Source organism: Semicossyphus pulcher, unplaced genomic scaffold (genome assembly GCF_022749685.1).
Source record: "Semicossyphus pulcher isolate SPU_LCO1_2020_fin unplaced genomic scaffold, fSemPul1.0.p SCAF_2, whole genome shotgun sequence".
NCBI classification, from domain to species: Eukaryota; Metazoa; Chordata; class Actinopteri; order Labriformes; family Labridae; genus Semicossyphus; species Semicossyphus pulcher.
In genome coordinates, this window is record NW_027211693.1 from 21,061,327 (window position 1) to 21,079,301 (window position 17,975).

A 17,975-nucleotide genomic window follows, 5' to 3' on the forward strand; every position below is an offset into this window, starting at 1 on the left:
AATGGCAACGCTGCTGGACAGAAAATATATTAAATCGATCAGTTGCAGATGGCGTGCAGCTGCTGTTTTAATGTAAGGGTGCATGACGGAAGAGGTTTTTTTCCCAGACGCAGGGGCGTAAGTAGCCTGGGAGTATGTGGCCAACCCCCCCCCACCCCCCTTTCATATAGATAGATAAATTACACCCCTTTCCATATGTTTGTTTTTATCTGAGTAATTAATTGATGCTTTGGTAATTTTGTGGTACATTTATGTCAATAAAGTTAATGGAATTGTATTGAATTGATTCCATTTTATGCCTTTGATGTCCTCATCACGTCTATATCTAGGAGAGGAGCTGTACAGACAGTCATTTCATTTCAAACCTTTCAATAAGAGGCACCACTGTGAGAAAGAGAATTGATATAGACCTCAGATATAGAAACGACATCTTATCAGAGACATTCTACAAATTTAAGCAGCATTCATTTGAGCCTGACTAAAACCAGCCAAAAGATGCAGCAAACAACAAACCAGAACCAGAAAAGGAAGACCTTCAGACCACAGGTCTCAGGTGGAGCACAGCAAAATTTTTCGAGGGAGCCTGAAACCCTTCGACGAAATGTGTGCCAGCTCACTGAACTGCTAGATAGAGAGAGGGCTCACTGTAGCAGTGAGAGGAACGAGAAACTCCTCATCAGCCAAAAGTTAGAGGAGGTTAAGAAACAGTTGGTGAAACAAAAAGCCCTGAGGGGAAAGTACATCAACAGAGGAAAGGAGACCAAAAGAGACCTGGATAGGCTGGAGAAGTACAGTCGTGAGGAAACTCTCAGCGTTACCAAAATTGCCACGCAGGTATGGGGCACCACTCGGCAAAAAAAGTGTTCATGCCAACTACGAGGATGCAAGTGGCACAAACGCAGAACTGCAGGGGGAGAGAGAGAAAAACAAGGTCCTCCAAGAAGAACTGGAGAAGATGGAAGTTTCTCACCATGAGCTCAGGTTTTGAAACTGATGCGAGACAGCTAGTGGAAACCCTGAAGTGTGAGCTTCAAAAGCAAGTGGAGGCTCATGCTGACAGAGTTTCTCAGGACCAGTATGTGATATCGAACTTGCGAGCTGAACAGGACACGCTCCGTCAGAAGATGGCAGAGGAGATCAGCATCCTGCAGCAGACATGTTTTGAGAAGGAGAAACAGTTCTGGACCGAGCTCAAGGAGTTAAAAACTCAGCTGTGTTCAGAAACTTGTCGAAAAAGATTATGAGGTGCTACAAGCGGCACATAAAATCTGCCAAGAAAAGTTAACTGCTGAGCTCCAGGAGGAGAGGAACAACACCTAGCTTCTCCAAGAACAACTGGAGAGCTTGAGAGTGTCGCAGCAAGAACTCAGCCAGTGATAGGAAACTGATGTGCTCACTTTGAGACAGCAGGCTGAGAGCCATCAGCGAGAACTTGAGACCCAAATCAAGTCTCTCCTCAACAAGGTGACGGAGGACCAGGTTCTCATCTGGAACTTGGAGGCTGAAAAAGGTGTCATTCAGCAACAGATGGTGGAGGAGATTAACGCCCTGCAGCAGAACATCATCGTGAAGATACCAGTTATTGCAGAGAGCTGGAGGAGCTGAAAACTGTTCTTAGCATCCAGCTCTCACGCAATATGGAGCTTCAAAACATACTGCAGGCGGACAGGGAGGACCACCAGCCTCCAAAACAAAAGAGAGCGAGGCCCGGGACTCACTTAGAATATTGATTATTACTACATATTATGCAAATTATGGCAATAAAATACAGTCAAGATATTTAAAAAAAAAAAAATTCCTGTCCACTTTCTCAAATCTGGTGGGGTATATGCACCTGGGTACTTTGACTGTTTCTACATACATTTGACATCTTTGAGTGCATATGCACATGAATGACGGACATAAATGTACTTGCACATGAGTGCATGGAAGGATACAACAAAATCAAATGTACAATGTTGATGTCTTGTAAGAAGACATTAAATTAGATAGACCTGCTTTTGTTCCTCCAGAAGCTGATGTAGCACACTCCTTTATACAGTTTACTGCTCGTATCCAGGTCATAAATACCAATATCTGTCTATCTGTCTTCAGTAAGCAGTTACCTAGGTCTAATGGCACAGCAAACAAAAGACCAGAGCACACTGAACAAGCAGAGAATGTGATAAGAAGTCCAGTGGCATGCAGTCATATGAACTGTATATTTCAGTTGTGGAAATCAGTATGTTCTGAAGAGGACATAATTATCCTCTGCAAGACCCCGATACAGAGAGAAACATGTTTGTGTGCTGGTGGTGAAATCCTGTAATTTTAGAGGTGGTAACATCAGCAAATTCAGGCCTGGATGGGAGGATTTGAAGGTCATTTTAGGGAAATCAAAGTGTGAACACCAGCAGTTAATGAATCGTCTTTACCTCACTGTTCGAAAGATTGTGATATTATTTGGCACGATAAAAGTGCTGCTGGTTTGAATAATCTCAAGTTGTGACAAATTGATACAAGCTCTTAATAATTCCCCCAGCAGTCTCTCCATCAGAGCCAGAGCTGCTACGCCTGTCCAAATGAGGTGGTCTGCACTCCTCCTGGCCTGCTATGGTGAATTCATCCTGCTGTGGCCCCCGCGGCTCGCTGGGCACTAATGGATGCATGCAGCCGGCTTCCCTCAGACAGAAAGTATGAGAAATTCTCACTTATATCAGAGCAGCCTCAGCATGACAATCACTTTGGTGAGGTGAAAAGAATAAAACAATGACTCCTCTGCCTATTATATTTCTGCTCAAAAGAGCCCAGACTGGAGAGACTGTAAAGAGCAATCAACAGACATGCTGCCTGCTACCCTAATGTTTTTAACTGACAAACTCACGTTCACGAATGGCCTGCAGGTTTAATAATGAATACAGCAGGTAAAATGTATAGTCTCTTGCTATAAATAACGTGGAGGACGTATATATAGCCTTAAAAAAAAAAAATTCTCATGCACTAAATGTTGACAGTGGATCACTTTACAGAAGATGATGGAAACACAGCAGGAATAATCCTGAGGTGCAAATCTTTTGCTCTCATTTTGCCACATGCAGATACAAGCAGGAAGCTTTGAGGAATTCATCGACAGAATGGTTTATGGGAAATGAGCACCCTCTACTGTAAGATAATGGTATTGAGGTGAAAATTCACAGACTATTCTTCCTGTGTATTGCAAAAAAAATACCTATTGTAAGATTTTTTGGTAAATAAAGTAAAGAAATAGAGAAGGAGGGAAATACACGTGTGAGTGCATGCCAGTGGTGGAAGAAGTAATCAGATCCATTACTTAAATAACTCGTTTGGAATGTTTGGAACAAATCAACAAATCATCTTGCTAAAACTACTTTGCCCCGCTGGTAATGAATAAATCAAATCAAAAAATATATAGAAATTTAAACAGCCAAATAAAATAGGGATGCACGATATTATCGGCACGTTATCTGTATCTGCAGATAATGGCTTGAAAATGACGGCATCAGCAGATATGTAATCTCTCTGCCGATATTTTTCGCCAATAAAACAACATTGTAATTTTGCCTAAATGCACAATGCTTCCCTAAAAAAGCTTGACGTAATGCTACGACATTCACTCAGACCTGAGTGTGCGCACACACTGCATGCACCACACCTCTTCCGTCAAGCGTGAAGAAGGGTGCAAGATGTCAGTTTTCAGAGTTTCTGAAATGGACAGCAAGGTTGATTTGTTGATACGTAAAATGTGCCCTAGTTGTGGCTGTTGTCAGGATTGTCTCAGGGAGAGCATCATCCAAGCCTGTCCAAGTTGTATGAATATTACAGTTTTATTTGAAAGAAAATGTTACATAAAAATAAATATGGCATTTTGTACATAACCTAAGTGTAAGTACTTTTCATATAAAGCCCAGTGAATGTGTACATTTTAAAAAGCCCTGTATTATGTTATTTCTGTATCTGCAAGTGGGCCACTACAATAAGAGTAGGCATGATATCAATCCCACTACAGGAGAGACTTGATGTTCTCTGCAAATAGGTGGGAAAAAACATGCCTAATATATCAGTATCGAAATCGGCAATCGGCAAAAAGGGCTGGAAAAGATCAGCATATTGGATATCGGCAAAAAATCCAACATCGTGCATCCCTAACATAAAGTCCTTTTAAGTGTTAAAAGTAAAAGTTTTCATTTGGAGGAATGTCCTCCTCCGGAGTCTCACTTAAGACTTTTGCTGTATTAACAGTATTTTTATTTTCATCCATCTATCTGTCTGTCTATTTAATTTAAATATAATTATAGGTTGATGCACCTGATGCAACAGTTATTAGTTATATTTATAAATGCAATATATGTTTTACAAATAAAATATATGTCTGCATGTAGATGTGAATGCAGGCATACCCACACTCACACAAACACATGCACTTGACTTTCCAAGTTCAAGGTATGGGGGGTGTCAGAGTGTGCTCCTGGTGCTACATAATTGATGCTCCATATTACCTTACATCCTCACTTCCCTGGCTGCGCTACAAACAAAGCTTGCTCATGAACTATTCACTGGATGATTTTGAACTGAAAATGTTTCTGCAGATCCGGTGCGTGCGCTTACGTTCTGTCTCTCAGCCCCGGGCGTCCGATTTCACAGTAGTGTATAAAACATCTGCTGTCTTCACTGGCCATATTTCAACATGACAGCTGATCCCCTGACCTGTATTCAACGGTCAGATGACGAGGAGCCTGCACCACAAGGTGATATGAGATGGTAAGGGTTGTGTCTGAGGCAAAGTAGCCGAAATGTATGCTAAGGCGGGTAGCAGAGGGCAATGATTGGACAAACATCTAATGTCCCTGTTATTATGGGCTCTCTGCATTGACTGCATGCCTTGTCATAGTGTAGTCCATTCTGTTTCCTTTTAGCCAGAGCAAAAAATATGTTACTATGCATAAGTTGTGCACTTTTAAAAAACATTGATTGCAAATTAAATGTGTTTATTTTCAAAACTCTGTAATCTATGCTGTAATAATTAATAGAATAAGTGCCACAAAGTCCGTACATATTTTGCCGTGTACAACATGTTTATAAAACACAAGATATGTATTTGACCGAAAAGAGTTCACTGAGTCAAATAAATCATCACTGTTCAGTCACGGTGCCTTGCCGATGATGAGGATGCTCATGAGGAAAACCATGATGAAGAAGATCCACATGAAGAATCTGTCCATCACCTTAGCGATCTTCTTCCATTCTGCACCTTTGGCGCATGTTGCCCTCTGCTCTCTGAAACAGTTGGCGATGTACTCAACATTGCGCACCAGCTTGGTGTCCACACCGGGGATGCCGCTGCCGTGGCTACAGAACACACAAGGGCCAAAGGTCACAGTGGGGCCATGAGGTGGAGGCTTTTTGTCTTCAGGGCAGCAGGGAATCTTCTGGTCTTCAGGGCAGCAGGGGACCTTCTGGTCTTCTTTCCAGCAATCACCTGAAGGGATCTTTCCATTAAAACCTTCATATTTCCCAGGTGCAGAGCTGTACAGGTGGCTCTTCTCATCTCTGGTGATGTGGTGCTGGGCTTTCACTCTGGGATGGTGCTGCGGTTTTGGGGTCTGAGGTCTGGGGTATTTCTGATTCTTCCACTCCTGTCGGTTAGCATGGTTCCCTGGTTTACCATTAGCATGAATATGAGAGCTGCGTTGCTGGTAATGGATGTCATCCTGAGGGGAGTGAAAGGATGAAGCAGAGGAGGAGGAGGAAGCAGAGGCACAGTTCTCACCAACCTCATACACACAGAAAATCTTGGACATGTAGTCAATGATGAGGACTTTAGCCCAATGGGGAACTGGTTTGGCCTCTGCACCACAGAAGTGGATGTTCATGATGAAGATGGTGAGAGATGTGGAGGCTGTTACCATGGTCATAGTGGCAATATAGTACTTCCCTGTGTCACAGAAAGAAACAAAAACAGAGAGGAGAGAAGAACGCTGTTAGAACTCTCCGATGTAACATTTGTTATTATTTAACATTTATCTTTTGTTGTATGTCAAACTCATTTATTATTTATTATATTTATTTAGGCACAGCATTGCTTTAAGCTAAATGCTAATGTCAGGCAGCAAACAGCAGCAATTTCACATCACAAGACAATGCTGATAGTTGGCGGGTTTAATGTTTACTATGTCCATCACCTTAGCTAAGTTTGTTAGCTAACAATTGATTATTTACACTTGACACAAAATGCAGCCGAGGCTGTAGGAAATATCATTGGTGTTTGCATTATTGTCATCCGTATTTATTAGGTATTTATTAATGCATATATATATATATATATATACTGCATATTATATTTACCAAATGGAGCTTTTGGGAAGTTAAGGGCTAACCAAAGTAATAGCAGTTCATCCTAGGGGGGAAGATTTCATTCAAAACCACAACCTACCATATTCACACAACAGCCATTTTCACTGAACGTCATGATCAGATTGGGAAGCTCAAATACAGTAATGATGTTGCACTGCTGTGTTCCAGGTTTTTAAAATTGGATGAACCCAAGGAATATGACAAATTGCTAAGATGTCACCACTTGTCGCTTTATCAGCAACTAAGGACAATGGATAGTAAAATCCCGAAGGATAACGGGGGCGTTATTTCAAGTTAAAACAACATTTCAAATAACCCTGTTACTGTAAGAACAGCTAGCGTTAGTATTCAACCTCTTGCTAGCTAACATGACAATTTGATAGTGTTACAATATATAATAGGAAAGTCAGACATTTGAAACGCCCACTTCGTTCGAACCGGGGTTCAAACTAGGAACCGTCTAGCTGTGAGGCAACTGCACCACTGTGCAACCCCTGACCAATCCAGAGAAGTTAACTGATAAAGATTTGGCTGGCTCCTGGAACTCAGCCGTACAACAATATGACAATATGGTCAGCTTCTGACCATGAGAGTTATGTCACAGGAAAATGGCTGCCATGCAAATATGGTGAATATTGGTAACCTCATGGTGGCACTAGAGGAAAAGTCAAGCAAGATTTGTGTTGATTTATCCAATGGTTGTTGAGAGGTTCCAGTTTAAAGCAAGGTAGGGATGACCAACTGATGCTCCCGCTCCTATAGCCAAGCTGGTAGCATAAAAGTCCTACACATATAGACTTTGCATTGCAACACTGCAACATAAAAACACTCCTACCTATAAGTGGCACACTCTCAGACGGAGGCATGCTCTCAGCCACCATTAGCTGGAACACAGTGAGAGCCAGAAGTACCGTCACTCCGAGGGAAACCTTCTCCCCAGAGTCTGCGGGCAGGTAGAAACCCAGAGGAGCCAGGAAGGAGATGAGGAAGCAGGGGAGAAGGAGGTTGAAGATGTAAAAGGAGGAGCGGCGCTGAAGGAGCACTGTATAGGTGATATCTGGATACGGGTCTGAGCAGCAGCCGTACATGATGACATTCTTGGTGGCCGGCATCCCGTGGCACTCCCACTCCACATTTTCCACAAAGTCAGACAGGTCGCCGCTGTCCATGCCCATAATGATGTCTACCTGAAAATACAGTCAAAGGATGAGTAGATGTAGAGGAGGCTTAGGTCCCGCTCCAACCACTGACATTATCCAAGAATGAGTCCTTTATACTGCAGAGCATGTAATGAGTCAGAATGGTCACACATATACAAACCTGGTTGCCGTTGTAGGTCCAGGAGCCGAAGGTCAGGTTACATTCCTGGCTGTCAAAGGGGAAGTAGGAGACGTCCACCACGCAGGAGCTCTTGGTGATGGCAGGAGCGTCCCAGGTAATCTCTCCATTGTAGCGCAGTCTCACGTTGGTGTCCATCGGTCCCGAGAAGTCATCGTCAGCTCTGCGCAAAGAATAAAGTTGACACAAGTTGACATTTCTAATGTTTTAGGTCATTTGTTTTGTTCTGTTTTTAGGTATTTTAATGATTATTTGTTGAGCAAAGAACTGGCTGTAAGGCTGTGGATGTATGTAAGGCAGGGTGCAATTAAACAGTTTGAGTTAAAGTGTGTGACGTACGGGCGTACTTGTTATAGAGGACGAGGTCAGGCCTCCACACCAGGCTGCTGGGGATGTGAATCACCTCCAGCCCATCGTAGTCCTCTTTATTCCACTTCAGGTACGCATCATGCCACGTCTGCCTGATCCAAAGGTAGGCGATCAGCACCTGATTCCTCTCATCCTTCAAACACACACACACACACACAAACAATGGATACTGTACATAGTGACAGCTTTAAGAGAGATCCTCTTTGTCTCCTTCTGTGCTGCTCATTAACTCTCTATGGGCATTACAACGGCTGACACGCTTCAGATTATCACAACAGCTGAAACCCAGACCTGTCTGTCAATATCAGGTGTATGAGCAGAGCCGATAGCTGACGGAGGTGGGTGGAGGTGGTTTTGGTATCGCTGCCACAGCTTCACTAAAGCATAAACGCTGGGTTATAGGACACTCCGACACATATGCTTATTTGTTGTCTGGCCCTCACTCCTGCCTTTAAAAACATGACAAACTGACGACCTGTTATACCACAGAGACATTACATTCAGCAGCAGAGCTGTATTCTTTTTTTAACCGCACACACGTGAACCAAACAAGTGCTTATTCACTGTGGGATGACACAGCACTGAACCTGAACAGCAACCTGAGCCGGCTGAGTAACAGTAGGCCCGGCCTGTACAGCAGGAGGTCTGCCATTCATACATTTTAACAAACTCTGCCTTTGGTGACCAACGTCTCTGAGAAATATGCTCCTGATTGATGCTGAAAATTAGTCATCAGAACATATTTAAAACTCTTATCTTAGCTATAATAAAAGAGAGATTATTTTACCGATTTGAAGGTTAATGCAATATGTTTTGTTTTGATACTTAAGATCGTACCCTAATATACAGAACATAAAATGAGCTTAGCTTTGTGTGATCTTTCAGATGAGCCGGTACCCACCATGTCTTTGATCTGAGAGAGGGTGATCTGTAAGGTGACGTTGAGGGCTCTGTCCGTGTCCTCCACAGGCCGTAGAGCGCTGGAATAATTCTCCATCAAATCATTCAGGAGCTTGTGGGCAAAGTGACCCTGAGCCGAGTGAGCCACTGCAGGGGGAGAGATGTGATCATAAATCATTGTGACAGAAGAAACAAAGTCCTATAAATGTAGCTGTATGTCGCCGTACTTGTGAGATATTTCTGTTGTCTGGCAGCACTGTCACCACAAAAAAAAAACTTTGTCTCAAGAGCCTTTTCCTTCATATTTCACTAATAATGTTGATCAATTAATCTCAGAAAAGATTGTGATTGTTTGTTATTGCTCTTTACTGAACGTCTTACATGTGTAGGCCGTAAATCCAAATGAGGATTTCACTGTTCTTTTTCTAGTTTTAGTAAGGAAAAACTTTTGTAGGATTAACTATTCTGTTTTTGTTCGCCCAGTTCAATAATACATTTTTGGGACTCCTGAAGAGAAGTACAAAAAGTGGCGTGGACACTTTTTTAAATAGGGTTTAGGACCCTTACTAATGATATGGCTACATTAGGGGTTATCTACCTGTTGCTTGACAGGAGCAGTTGTTTATGAGTAATTACGCACACAGCAATGCTTTCAACATAGATACACTTTTTTAACACTAAGGAAAGACGTGTTTACATGTTTAAAATAGCATAACATCTTAAACTTATTAAAAGCTGCACAGAGATGTTTCAGAAGCATCTGACTCACCTTCAGGAAGCAGCATCGCGAGACAGATTATTGAAATCATCTTGAGTTCTTCACAACACGTCCAAGATGAAGTTAAAGGGAAGTGCGACCAGCTACCTCTCGGTCCTTTGGTTTCATCCGCTATCAGGCCTACATGATTCCCGTTCAACCCCAGTTGAACTCAGCTGCAGATAGCAGGGCACCGTTTCATCCTGTCGTCCTCGCGCTCAGGCAGCTCTTACTGCTTGGCAGGAGAGGTTACATGTCTGCAGACTGAGACACGGAATAAAACTCCAGCTATCACATAGCAGCAGCAGACCGAGAGAAACAGGACGCCCGCGAATCATCGCCTCACCTCACACTGGGCTATTCACCTGTCAATCAACGCCTGCGGACAGGTGGGCTGCTGGCCTGCTGCCACAACATGCCACCATTAACAAGAAGATAGAGAGGGGACAAGATGGCAATATCAATCACTAAATAACACAATTGTTTAAATATATATATTTAAAAGACTTAAGACAGTTATACTTTAAGGATAAGTTAAGATTTAAGGATGAGTCCCTGTGAACAATTAACTCATAACTCAGCCATTAAAAGCTAATTGAGCTCTCTCTTAACTACAGAGCCATGATGCCTGCAATGTCACAAATATCATCTATTGTAATATATTTTGGCCTTGACACTACGTGGGCTTGTTGAATACATATGGGAGTCAAGTAGGCAATGGCAGGGAGGCTTATGGTTAAATAAAAGATTAAGTTAAACATTAAAAGTAATAAAGTGAAAGAGGAGTGCTGAGGAAGCTACCCTAAAATTATACATTTACACTGGAAATATTGCTCACAAGCTTAAACAAACGTGCATTATGGGATCGTACAGTTACACCTTAATACATAATTTAAAGTGGCCACTTAACCTCACTGTTGCATCACAGATTACATAACTACTAACAGCTGAAGGTGTTTTCTTTTGTTGCAAAATTAGTCCAAATATCAAAATGAAACTGTGGTAGCATGGCTGAAACAAAGTGCATCAAGGAGGCTTTCTGTAATGAGGTCTGTGTGCATCTTAATAAGAGAGAGTGATTATCTCTGTCATCAGATGAGCCTGGGAGCATGCCCTATTTTCAGTGTTATATATTCAGCACTGTGTAGTACAGTCCTCTGCTATGGGACACTTGGAGGAGTTCCAGATGGTAGATAAACTAGAGAGATGAGCCAACATACAGTTTACGTATACAAAATGAGATTTTGTCACCTGCGAAACCTGAGGCTGGGTTACTGTGCAGCAGGTGCACAGCTGTACAGTTAAATCCACATAAGTATCATCATTATAGACTTAACATTGTTGTTCATAAGAGGACAGCTTTTCTCCTGTTGGGTGCGAGTACGCAGGCTGAAAAGCCGTGTTCGGATTATTGCCAGGGTTTCTTGGAGAGGTTCAGCGTAGCACAACATGCGACCATGCAGGCCATCTGTCTGTTGTTCACTCTCAGTGTGCTCAAATGTAAGCAAGGTGATCTGAACATTACGAGAGGTGCATGTGTCACCTTCCTTTTGAGGCTTTAAATGCTCGAAAAGTGTGTTTGCTTAACCAGTAGCCTTATGCAACAGCAGTGCAATACTACTGTAACGGTCCGAAGTACTACTGTACAGCAGGGCAAACTTCCAATATACATAATGTATCCCCCAGTTCTTCTGCATGCACATTCTTCATCTAAATTGGCTTGCTCTATTTTCACAGGCAGAGTAATTCCCGGTAGGTTCAATTTCTGTGGGTCTTGGAAAAAGCAGTTCCTCAACCTAGTTTTTATTCAAATTTATGCACAGCCAAACAAGCTTATGAATCCCAACAAGCAAAAACAGGTTTTCTTTCTATAAATATTGTGGCCAAGATTAAACTGATTGTGATTTACTGATTGAACATAACATTGTTGTTGCTTGTAGTTAAATAATACTGGTGAGAATTATCACACATTGATGTAAAGATACGCCACAGAAAGGAGAGAGTGCGGTTTAATTTACACAGACTTTAATATCTTTATTTACAGATGAATCATTTTGACATATTTATCCGTTGGCGTCGTTAAGATGCTGCGATATTTTTCAAACTCTTTTTGAACTATTTCCATCCAGACTTCTGACAAGGTGTGTTACGGCTGAAGATTTTTGTTTTCTCTCTGTTTAAAAACAAGAATCCAAATGTATTCCTGCAGGAGGCCAAAAACTAATAATTTCTTCCTTAAAATGTGGGGGGAAAAACGGGCAGGTGAAGTAAGCTGTGTCTGAAACAGGGTGTGGGGATGGGCGGCGGGGTTTGCTGTAAGACATTTGGGTTCGTGGGACAGTTGATGAGGGGAAAAAGTGGCATGAAAATGAGTATGTGTACTGTGTGAACACCTTAGTGACACTTGTGTGAGCTGATTTAAAGAACAGGGAATGGGCCTCGTCCTAGTCTGTGTCTGAAGGTTTGTTTGCACTTTTTAGTGCTCGGACAAGCTCCAAGTGATGGAATAACTGATTTAAAAAAGGTCCCAAAATTTCAATTTCAATTAAAAAAATGTTTTTTTTAAGGACTCAGCTCAATCCCTGTTCTGAAAACTGGCCAAAAAGTGTTTAAAAATCATAACCCAGTCCAAAAGAGCCCCCGAGAATGGCTCGACTCTCTCCTACAAAGATGTTCACAAATGAAAAGTAAATGCACTGCATAGGCAAGGATAAGCCGCTGACAGCCGCTTCTTGGACACAGTCTGAAAGCTGGGAGACTGGCGAGCCTGGGCGGAGTCTTAAGTCTGGCATTTGCTTCAAAGGAGGCGAGATGTGGTTGAATTTCTGATTGTAGCGCTGAGAGGAATGTTGAATGAACCAAAAAAACTAAGATAAGAGCTCACAGAGCGACTGATTGGAGTGTGGTACAGCAGAGATGATGGGAAGGGAGGAGAGATGCCACACAGAGTGGATGAAGGAGGAAGGGGATAGTGGAGGTGAGGTCTCCACTGAAACAGAGGGTACAACGGGGGGAAAAGACGACTTGAGATAGCGGGGACTTTGGAGGAGAGAGGGTGTGAATGTGTGAAGAGGGGAGACAGGGATCAGAGGAAGATGAAGAGGGTGTTGAGATTCAGTTACTGAGCAGGAGCTCTGTCGCTGTCTCCACGTCCCAGGATTTCGACGACAACGCCACTATTACAGCATTCTGGGAAGAGAAGCGACAACCATTCAGTTTTATTCTGCAGCAGAAATCAGCAGTTAAATGCACAGAAGGGGAGTAAAAAGTTGCTTACTTTTTCAAAGCCCATGGCACAGAGTTTGTCTATTTTACGTGTGTAATCCGGACTGGAGACGGGAGCGCCGGCGTAGACGTGAGACCAGAGCCTCGCTGTCTGTTTGAACATCTCTGGGTTCTGCTTGTACTGTGGGATCAACAAACTACAGTTAGTCTGCATAACAAACATGGTGTGTTTCTACTTAGTTTAGATCCCCGAGCACATATTCGCCTACAAGCAGAAGAATGGTGCACTAAAGACACATCTATACTACTTTGTATATGTGGCTCCACAACATATGGCCAATAAAATAATTCAGGCTGCCGCGACATTCAGAGCCAGAGGAACAAGAAGAGCTGCAGCCTGCCAGCCTCCTTCCTCCTCAGTGCTGCCCAGCTTTCTGTTTCCATGCTGTGTTTGCACTTTTGAAATGTAATGCAGGTGTAGATTTTCCATTATCAGAAACTATTAGCATTTACACTGTTATATAAACAAAAGAAATACATTGGAGATTCATATCAACTCTTTTCTTTCAAGTAAGTTTCATCTAAATGTGGGCTGCTGAGCGACAGGTGGCTGTTACGACACTACAGGTCATGGATAGTATGTAGGTGTTACAATGTGTCCAGCAGAGGAGGGCAAACAGCCACACTTACTGCCTACACATGATATTTCACAACAGTTTCCCTTTACTAACACTGCAACAAATATTGCTTAACGTGCAACCATGAACTGGTGTGCATCACAGAACAAAATGAACCACCTATATGAGGTCATTTCAGATAACAGTCCGGGGTCACACACAGGTGAGCCTGACATAAATATCTGAACATAAATGAGGATTAGGGTCAGAACAATATCCATTTTACAGTCATTGGGCAAAAATGAAAATTATGACACTAGATTATGAATTTCACGATATTTTTCAATATAAATACAAATAAATCGTTCTTAAGGAGTAGACTATAATGTCTAACTATTTTTTTATTTTTTTGCCTGTATTCAATAGGACAGCTAAAGAGAGACAGGAACTACTGGGAAGAGAGAGTGGGGATGACACGCAGCAGCACCGGGGTCAAAGTGGAACCTGGGGCCGCTGCAGCGAGGATTAAAGCCTCTGCACATTGAGCGCCTGCCCTACCAACTGAGCTTAACCGGTGGCCCATCCAATTCCTTTTTATAAACACCTACACCTTAAGATTTTGATGCTGATGGGTCAGGTGAATATTGTGCTGGAGCGTTATGTCTTTCCTTACTCCAATGGGCCCTGCAAAACCTCTGCCAGACTACGTAAAACCCTCATCTAGCGGAGGCCAGGGAGCTCGCTAAACTACACTTCCTCAATCTAGGACGCCCACCTCTGATGTCATGTCTCGTTCAAAATCATCAGGTTTGAAATGTAGACTGCAGACCTGAAGATTTTTTAGACAATGCATCGGTATATTCCCGTCGTATTTTCGATTATGTTTGTATTTTTGCTAGAAAAACATCTAAACCGATAAGAAGATTATCAAAAGAATAAATCAATTTTCACTCATCATTTGTAGCTCTTAAACAATCAACAAGCCCCGTACTCTAGCTGGAATTATATGAATAGTTGGCTTTGGCAGGAACAAGAATAGGACTTAATGATAATGATCAACTATAACAACATTTCTGACAGCACTTTGGGTATGAGCACTGGTGTTTATAGAAGGCATTTACAAGTCCATACATTCTGAGTAAAAATCAACAGTAATGTGCAAGCAGGTGGAGGAATTCACTGTTTATTCTATTCTAATTCATTTTACTGCAACATTTATGTTCAAAGAAAAACTTGCTACGGTTAAAATAGTTATTGTAATTTAAATGCTGTCATTATAAGTTGAGAGCTAAAACAACTTAACATTTCAAATGTATCACATCACTACAATGAGAAAACTTAAAGCTATCCAGTGTCAGATGGCAATGAATACAATGTCATAAACATACAGTATGTTACTCTGCTTGAAAATTTGTCACATAAAAGTCAAGAGATAAATTTAAATGCACACCCACCTGATTGGCTACCACTGCGTCCTGTGGATCATCTGGTTCTGCAGCTGCCAATAAGGCTTGTAGTGACAGGAGGACCGTCCTCAGTGTCATAGCTGCTGCCCTGAAAGCACACACAGAGGACTGTTTAATGACCAACATAATAAGGTCAACTATTCTAGATGATTGTGTAAGGTTAAAATGCCTTTAATCTAAGTGTGCCCTAAAACTAACATTGTCTTAAAAATTGGGACGAATGATTTCCACATGATCATCGGGTTCCCCATCGTTTACATTTGTTAGAATATTTCATATTGTATATCAGGAGTTTAGAACAATGCCCACTGGAGCTATAAGCACAGTTTAAAGCTGACATTACTTACAGGAGAATTGTGTTATCTTACAACAGTCTTGTATGACTCCCCCTACCAAAGACACAGCAAGACTACAAAAGCATTTTACTGGGGATGTATGGTGGATGAAGAATGTTAGGAATGCTGGCACACATTCACTCACCACTGGTCTTTGAGAATGTCCAGACATATTGCACCTGTGACTGAGCTGATGTTGGGATGCCAGATCTTTGTGATAAACCGCACCTGAGAGATTAATGGAAACAGTAAGCAAAGAAAATCATTAGCGGATTAGCTGAGCGTGGAAACTTTCCGAAGCAAATGACTAGATGGAAATGGATGGGTTGTCACTGACAATACAGTAATGAATCCCTACCTTGGGTGGATTGAATGGATACGTCTCTGGAATTTTAATTTCTAGTTGAAATTTACCACCTGGAAGAAATTAGATGTATCACAATTATCAACCATTTAATTAAATGATGACTGATGCACTTTATTTTGATATATATTAATAAGCAAGTAAAGGCTGTAGAAACAGTTAGTTGGCGAGTCTGTCTCACATATAAAGTTGTTGTCAGTGGCTCCTAATATGACATAACGAAATTGTGCAACCATGCATACATGTTAGCAGACAGCAGAGAGCCACTCCTCACCTTCATACGGTGTGTCTGGTGGTCCTGCTATCTCCCCTCTAAGTTCTGTGAAGTTCTCATCCACCAGATCCACTGTTATCTGGTTTTTGCTCGTCTGGAAGGGTGAAATGGCAAATAAGCATTCAAACGTATGCTGACAAACAGACTACAAAGTGTTAAGCTAGCTTGCTGTCAAACTTAAACCTGCCTATGCAGCATAAGTTGACACCCCCCGCAGCATGAGCCAAAGTTGACCTCAACTTGTTGCACACATCTTACAGATCTACAAATAAAGACAATCTAACATAGGGTGAGATGATATGCAGATATGTGCAGGTCCAAGGGGATATATATGAGGGTAAATCTTTACCACTTCATGCGGATCATCCCAAACTATCTCTGCTAGCACAGTTAGCTTGGTCACCATAGCAGGCATAGCACGCGAGCCAGCTACATTAGCAATACGACACTCACTTCTCTCCGGCGATTCCTCCATAACCTGATATGTTGCTTGCTAACAGCTGTAACATATTTGGCTTTAACTTCCCCACAGTGGCATTATGTTAGCAGCTAGCTCCAGTAGCTGTCCGTGCAGCCCCGGATGTCTGTCACAGTAAGCCGAAGCTAGCAGACTGGTGATCACAGAGCTGACAGCTGAGCAGCGACGCGTCATCCACATTCAGCCCCGTACTTAAAGAAAGACACAAAGTTAAGCTTTAATATTAATCAGCAAACGTGACAACCTACCTCTTCGCTTTTGATCACCTCCTTGAATTCCCGTTTTATCCTCTGTACTGCGATGTTGGCCATGGTTCCCCCGTGTTCCCGTCCGGTTGGGGCCTCGCGAGCTTGTTGTGCTCACAGTAGCTCTGCACTTCTCTGACACAACCTGAGAAACAAACAGCTGATCAACGATGTTCACCGAGAAGTCCGTCAGTCCCGCTTATCGACGTGATGATAAGATTTGTTCAAATAGCTTAACATGGATCTATCATCTCAAATGTGTAACATCAAAACGGTTGACGGTACTGAAAACATTTTAATACCAAACTGCATGCAGTCTGGAGGAGAGGGGGTCACGTGATTTGTATTGCCATCCTGAACGCCCTCTCCCATTGGTTGATCAGTTCATACTGAAAAAGGATATTATTATTATGATGAAGGTTAACATTATGATAATGGTTAATATTATTAATGTTGTTATTATTATTTTTGGCTTCAAACTGTGAAAAATAATCATTTATCAAAAGAGATCACATGGAATAGCTTTAAGTTGGCTCTATGTGATATAGTTAAAGCTCCTGTGAGGAGTTCTTCACTGGTTATGAAACAGACTGTAATTAATTCTGATGTCTCTATATGATCTATAAATCCAAACCAGATCATCAGCGACAAGATTGATTATTTCTAGTTATCTTTAATGCCTGAAACTGCTGGCAGGGGGGTAGGTGTCAGACAAAACGATTAACTGCATGCTGCCTCTGTTAATATTTTCCAGGGCAAACATGTAAAGTGAGTGATGCATATGACTGTTAAAGAAAGCAGGATGAGATTTCTTGTGAAAAACCACCACTTAAGCATGGACAGGACAAAATCAGTAAAGACATAAGAGGTATGGCTTTGTCCACAGGGGGCGCCAAAATCAACACAAACCCAAAGTTCGTCACAGGAGCATTAAGTATTTGATTTAGTTAAAGACTTTATTCAGCTTCAGAGGGGTGAATTGTATACTTCTTCCCGAATTCCCAGGGACATAAACTCACAAATGTTTCAGGACAGACCTTTTGATGTATTTGGAGTAGTTAGACATCATATCAAACAGAAATATTAGGCTATCTTGGCTGAAGTGAGAGTTACTTATTGGCTCAAATAACATAATCATGATCCAAGAGGCATCAAGAAATTGAGCTAGAATAAGGAAGTAAAATAAGAGGGGTGCTGAGAGTCCGTCTTCTCCCAAGCCTTGTCTGAGGGGTTCCCACAATCCCAGACTTTAAAAT

The 17,975-nt window shown here is 42.0% G+C and overlaps 2 protein-coding genes across 3 annotated transcripts; both read right to left on the reverse strand.

Annotated features, from left to right (window-relative positions):
• Positions 1-5,141: 5,141 nt before the first annotated feature.
• Positions 5,142-9,790, reverse strand: LOC138598423 (neuronal acetylcholine receptor subunit alpha-9-II). Its single transcript, XM_069670209.1, has 6 exons — positions 9,728-9,790; positions 8,960-9,105; positions 8,037-8,191; positions 7,672-7,852; positions 7,187-7,538; positions 5,142-5,932 (listed from the first exon to the last, which is right to left on the reverse strand). Exons 1-6 carry the CDS (start codon positions 9,765-9,767, stop codon positions 5,142-5,144), a joined length of 1,665 nt encoding a protein of 554 aa, XP_069526310.1. The 5' UTR covers positions 9,768-9,790.
• Positions 9,791-11,723: 1,933 nt separating this feature from the next.
• ube2ka (ubiquitin-conjugating enzyme E2Ka (UBC1 homolog, yeast)) lies at positions 11,724-17,023 on the reverse strand. 2 transcript variants are annotated; one of them, XM_069670210.1, is made up of 7 exons: positions 16,723-17,023; positions 15,997-16,090; positions 15,717-15,775; positions 15,504-15,586; positions 15,012-15,111; positions 12,993-13,121; positions 11,724-12,904 (listed from the first exon to the last, which is right to left on the reverse strand). In XM_069670210.1, exons 1-7 carry the CDS (start codon positions 16,783-16,785, stop codon positions 12,830-12,832), a joined length of 603 nt encoding a protein of 200 aa, XP_069526311.1. In that variant the 5' UTR covers positions 16,786-17,023; the 3' UTR covers positions 11,724-12,829. The 2 variants fall into 2 exon arrangements, with proteins under 2 accessions (XP_069526311.1, XP_069526312.1); XM_069670211.1 differs by lacking the exon at positions 15,997-16,090 and having other exon boundaries at positions 16,723-16,914.
• Positions 17,024-17,975: the final 952 nt, after the last annotated feature.

Coding starts and splice junctions, on each gene's coding strand:
- ube2ka (XM_069670210.1), bottom strand. CDS start 16,785: ATGGCCAACATCGCAGTACAGAGGATAAAACGGGAATTCAAGGAGGTG. Junction 16,091..16,722: donor AGGTGATCAAAAGCGAAGAG/GTAGGTTGTCAC, acceptor TCACCCTTCCAG/ACGAGCAAAAACCAGATAAC. Junction 15,776..15,996: donor ACCAGACACACCGTATGAAG/GTGAGGAGTGGC, acceptor AATTTCTTCCAG/GTGGTAAATTTCAACTAGAA.
- LOC138598423 (XM_069670209.1), bottom strand. CDS start 9,767: ATGATTTCAATAATCTGTCTCGCGATGCTGCTTCCTGAAG. Junction 8,192..8,959: donor TCTCTCAGATCAAAGACATG/GTGGGTACCGGC, acceptor GTGTGTTTGAAG/GATGAGAGGAATCAGGTGCT. Junction 5,933..7,186: donor TGAGAGTGTGCCACTTATAG/GTAGGAGTGTTT, acceptor TCTGTGACACAG/GGAAGTACTATATTGCCACT.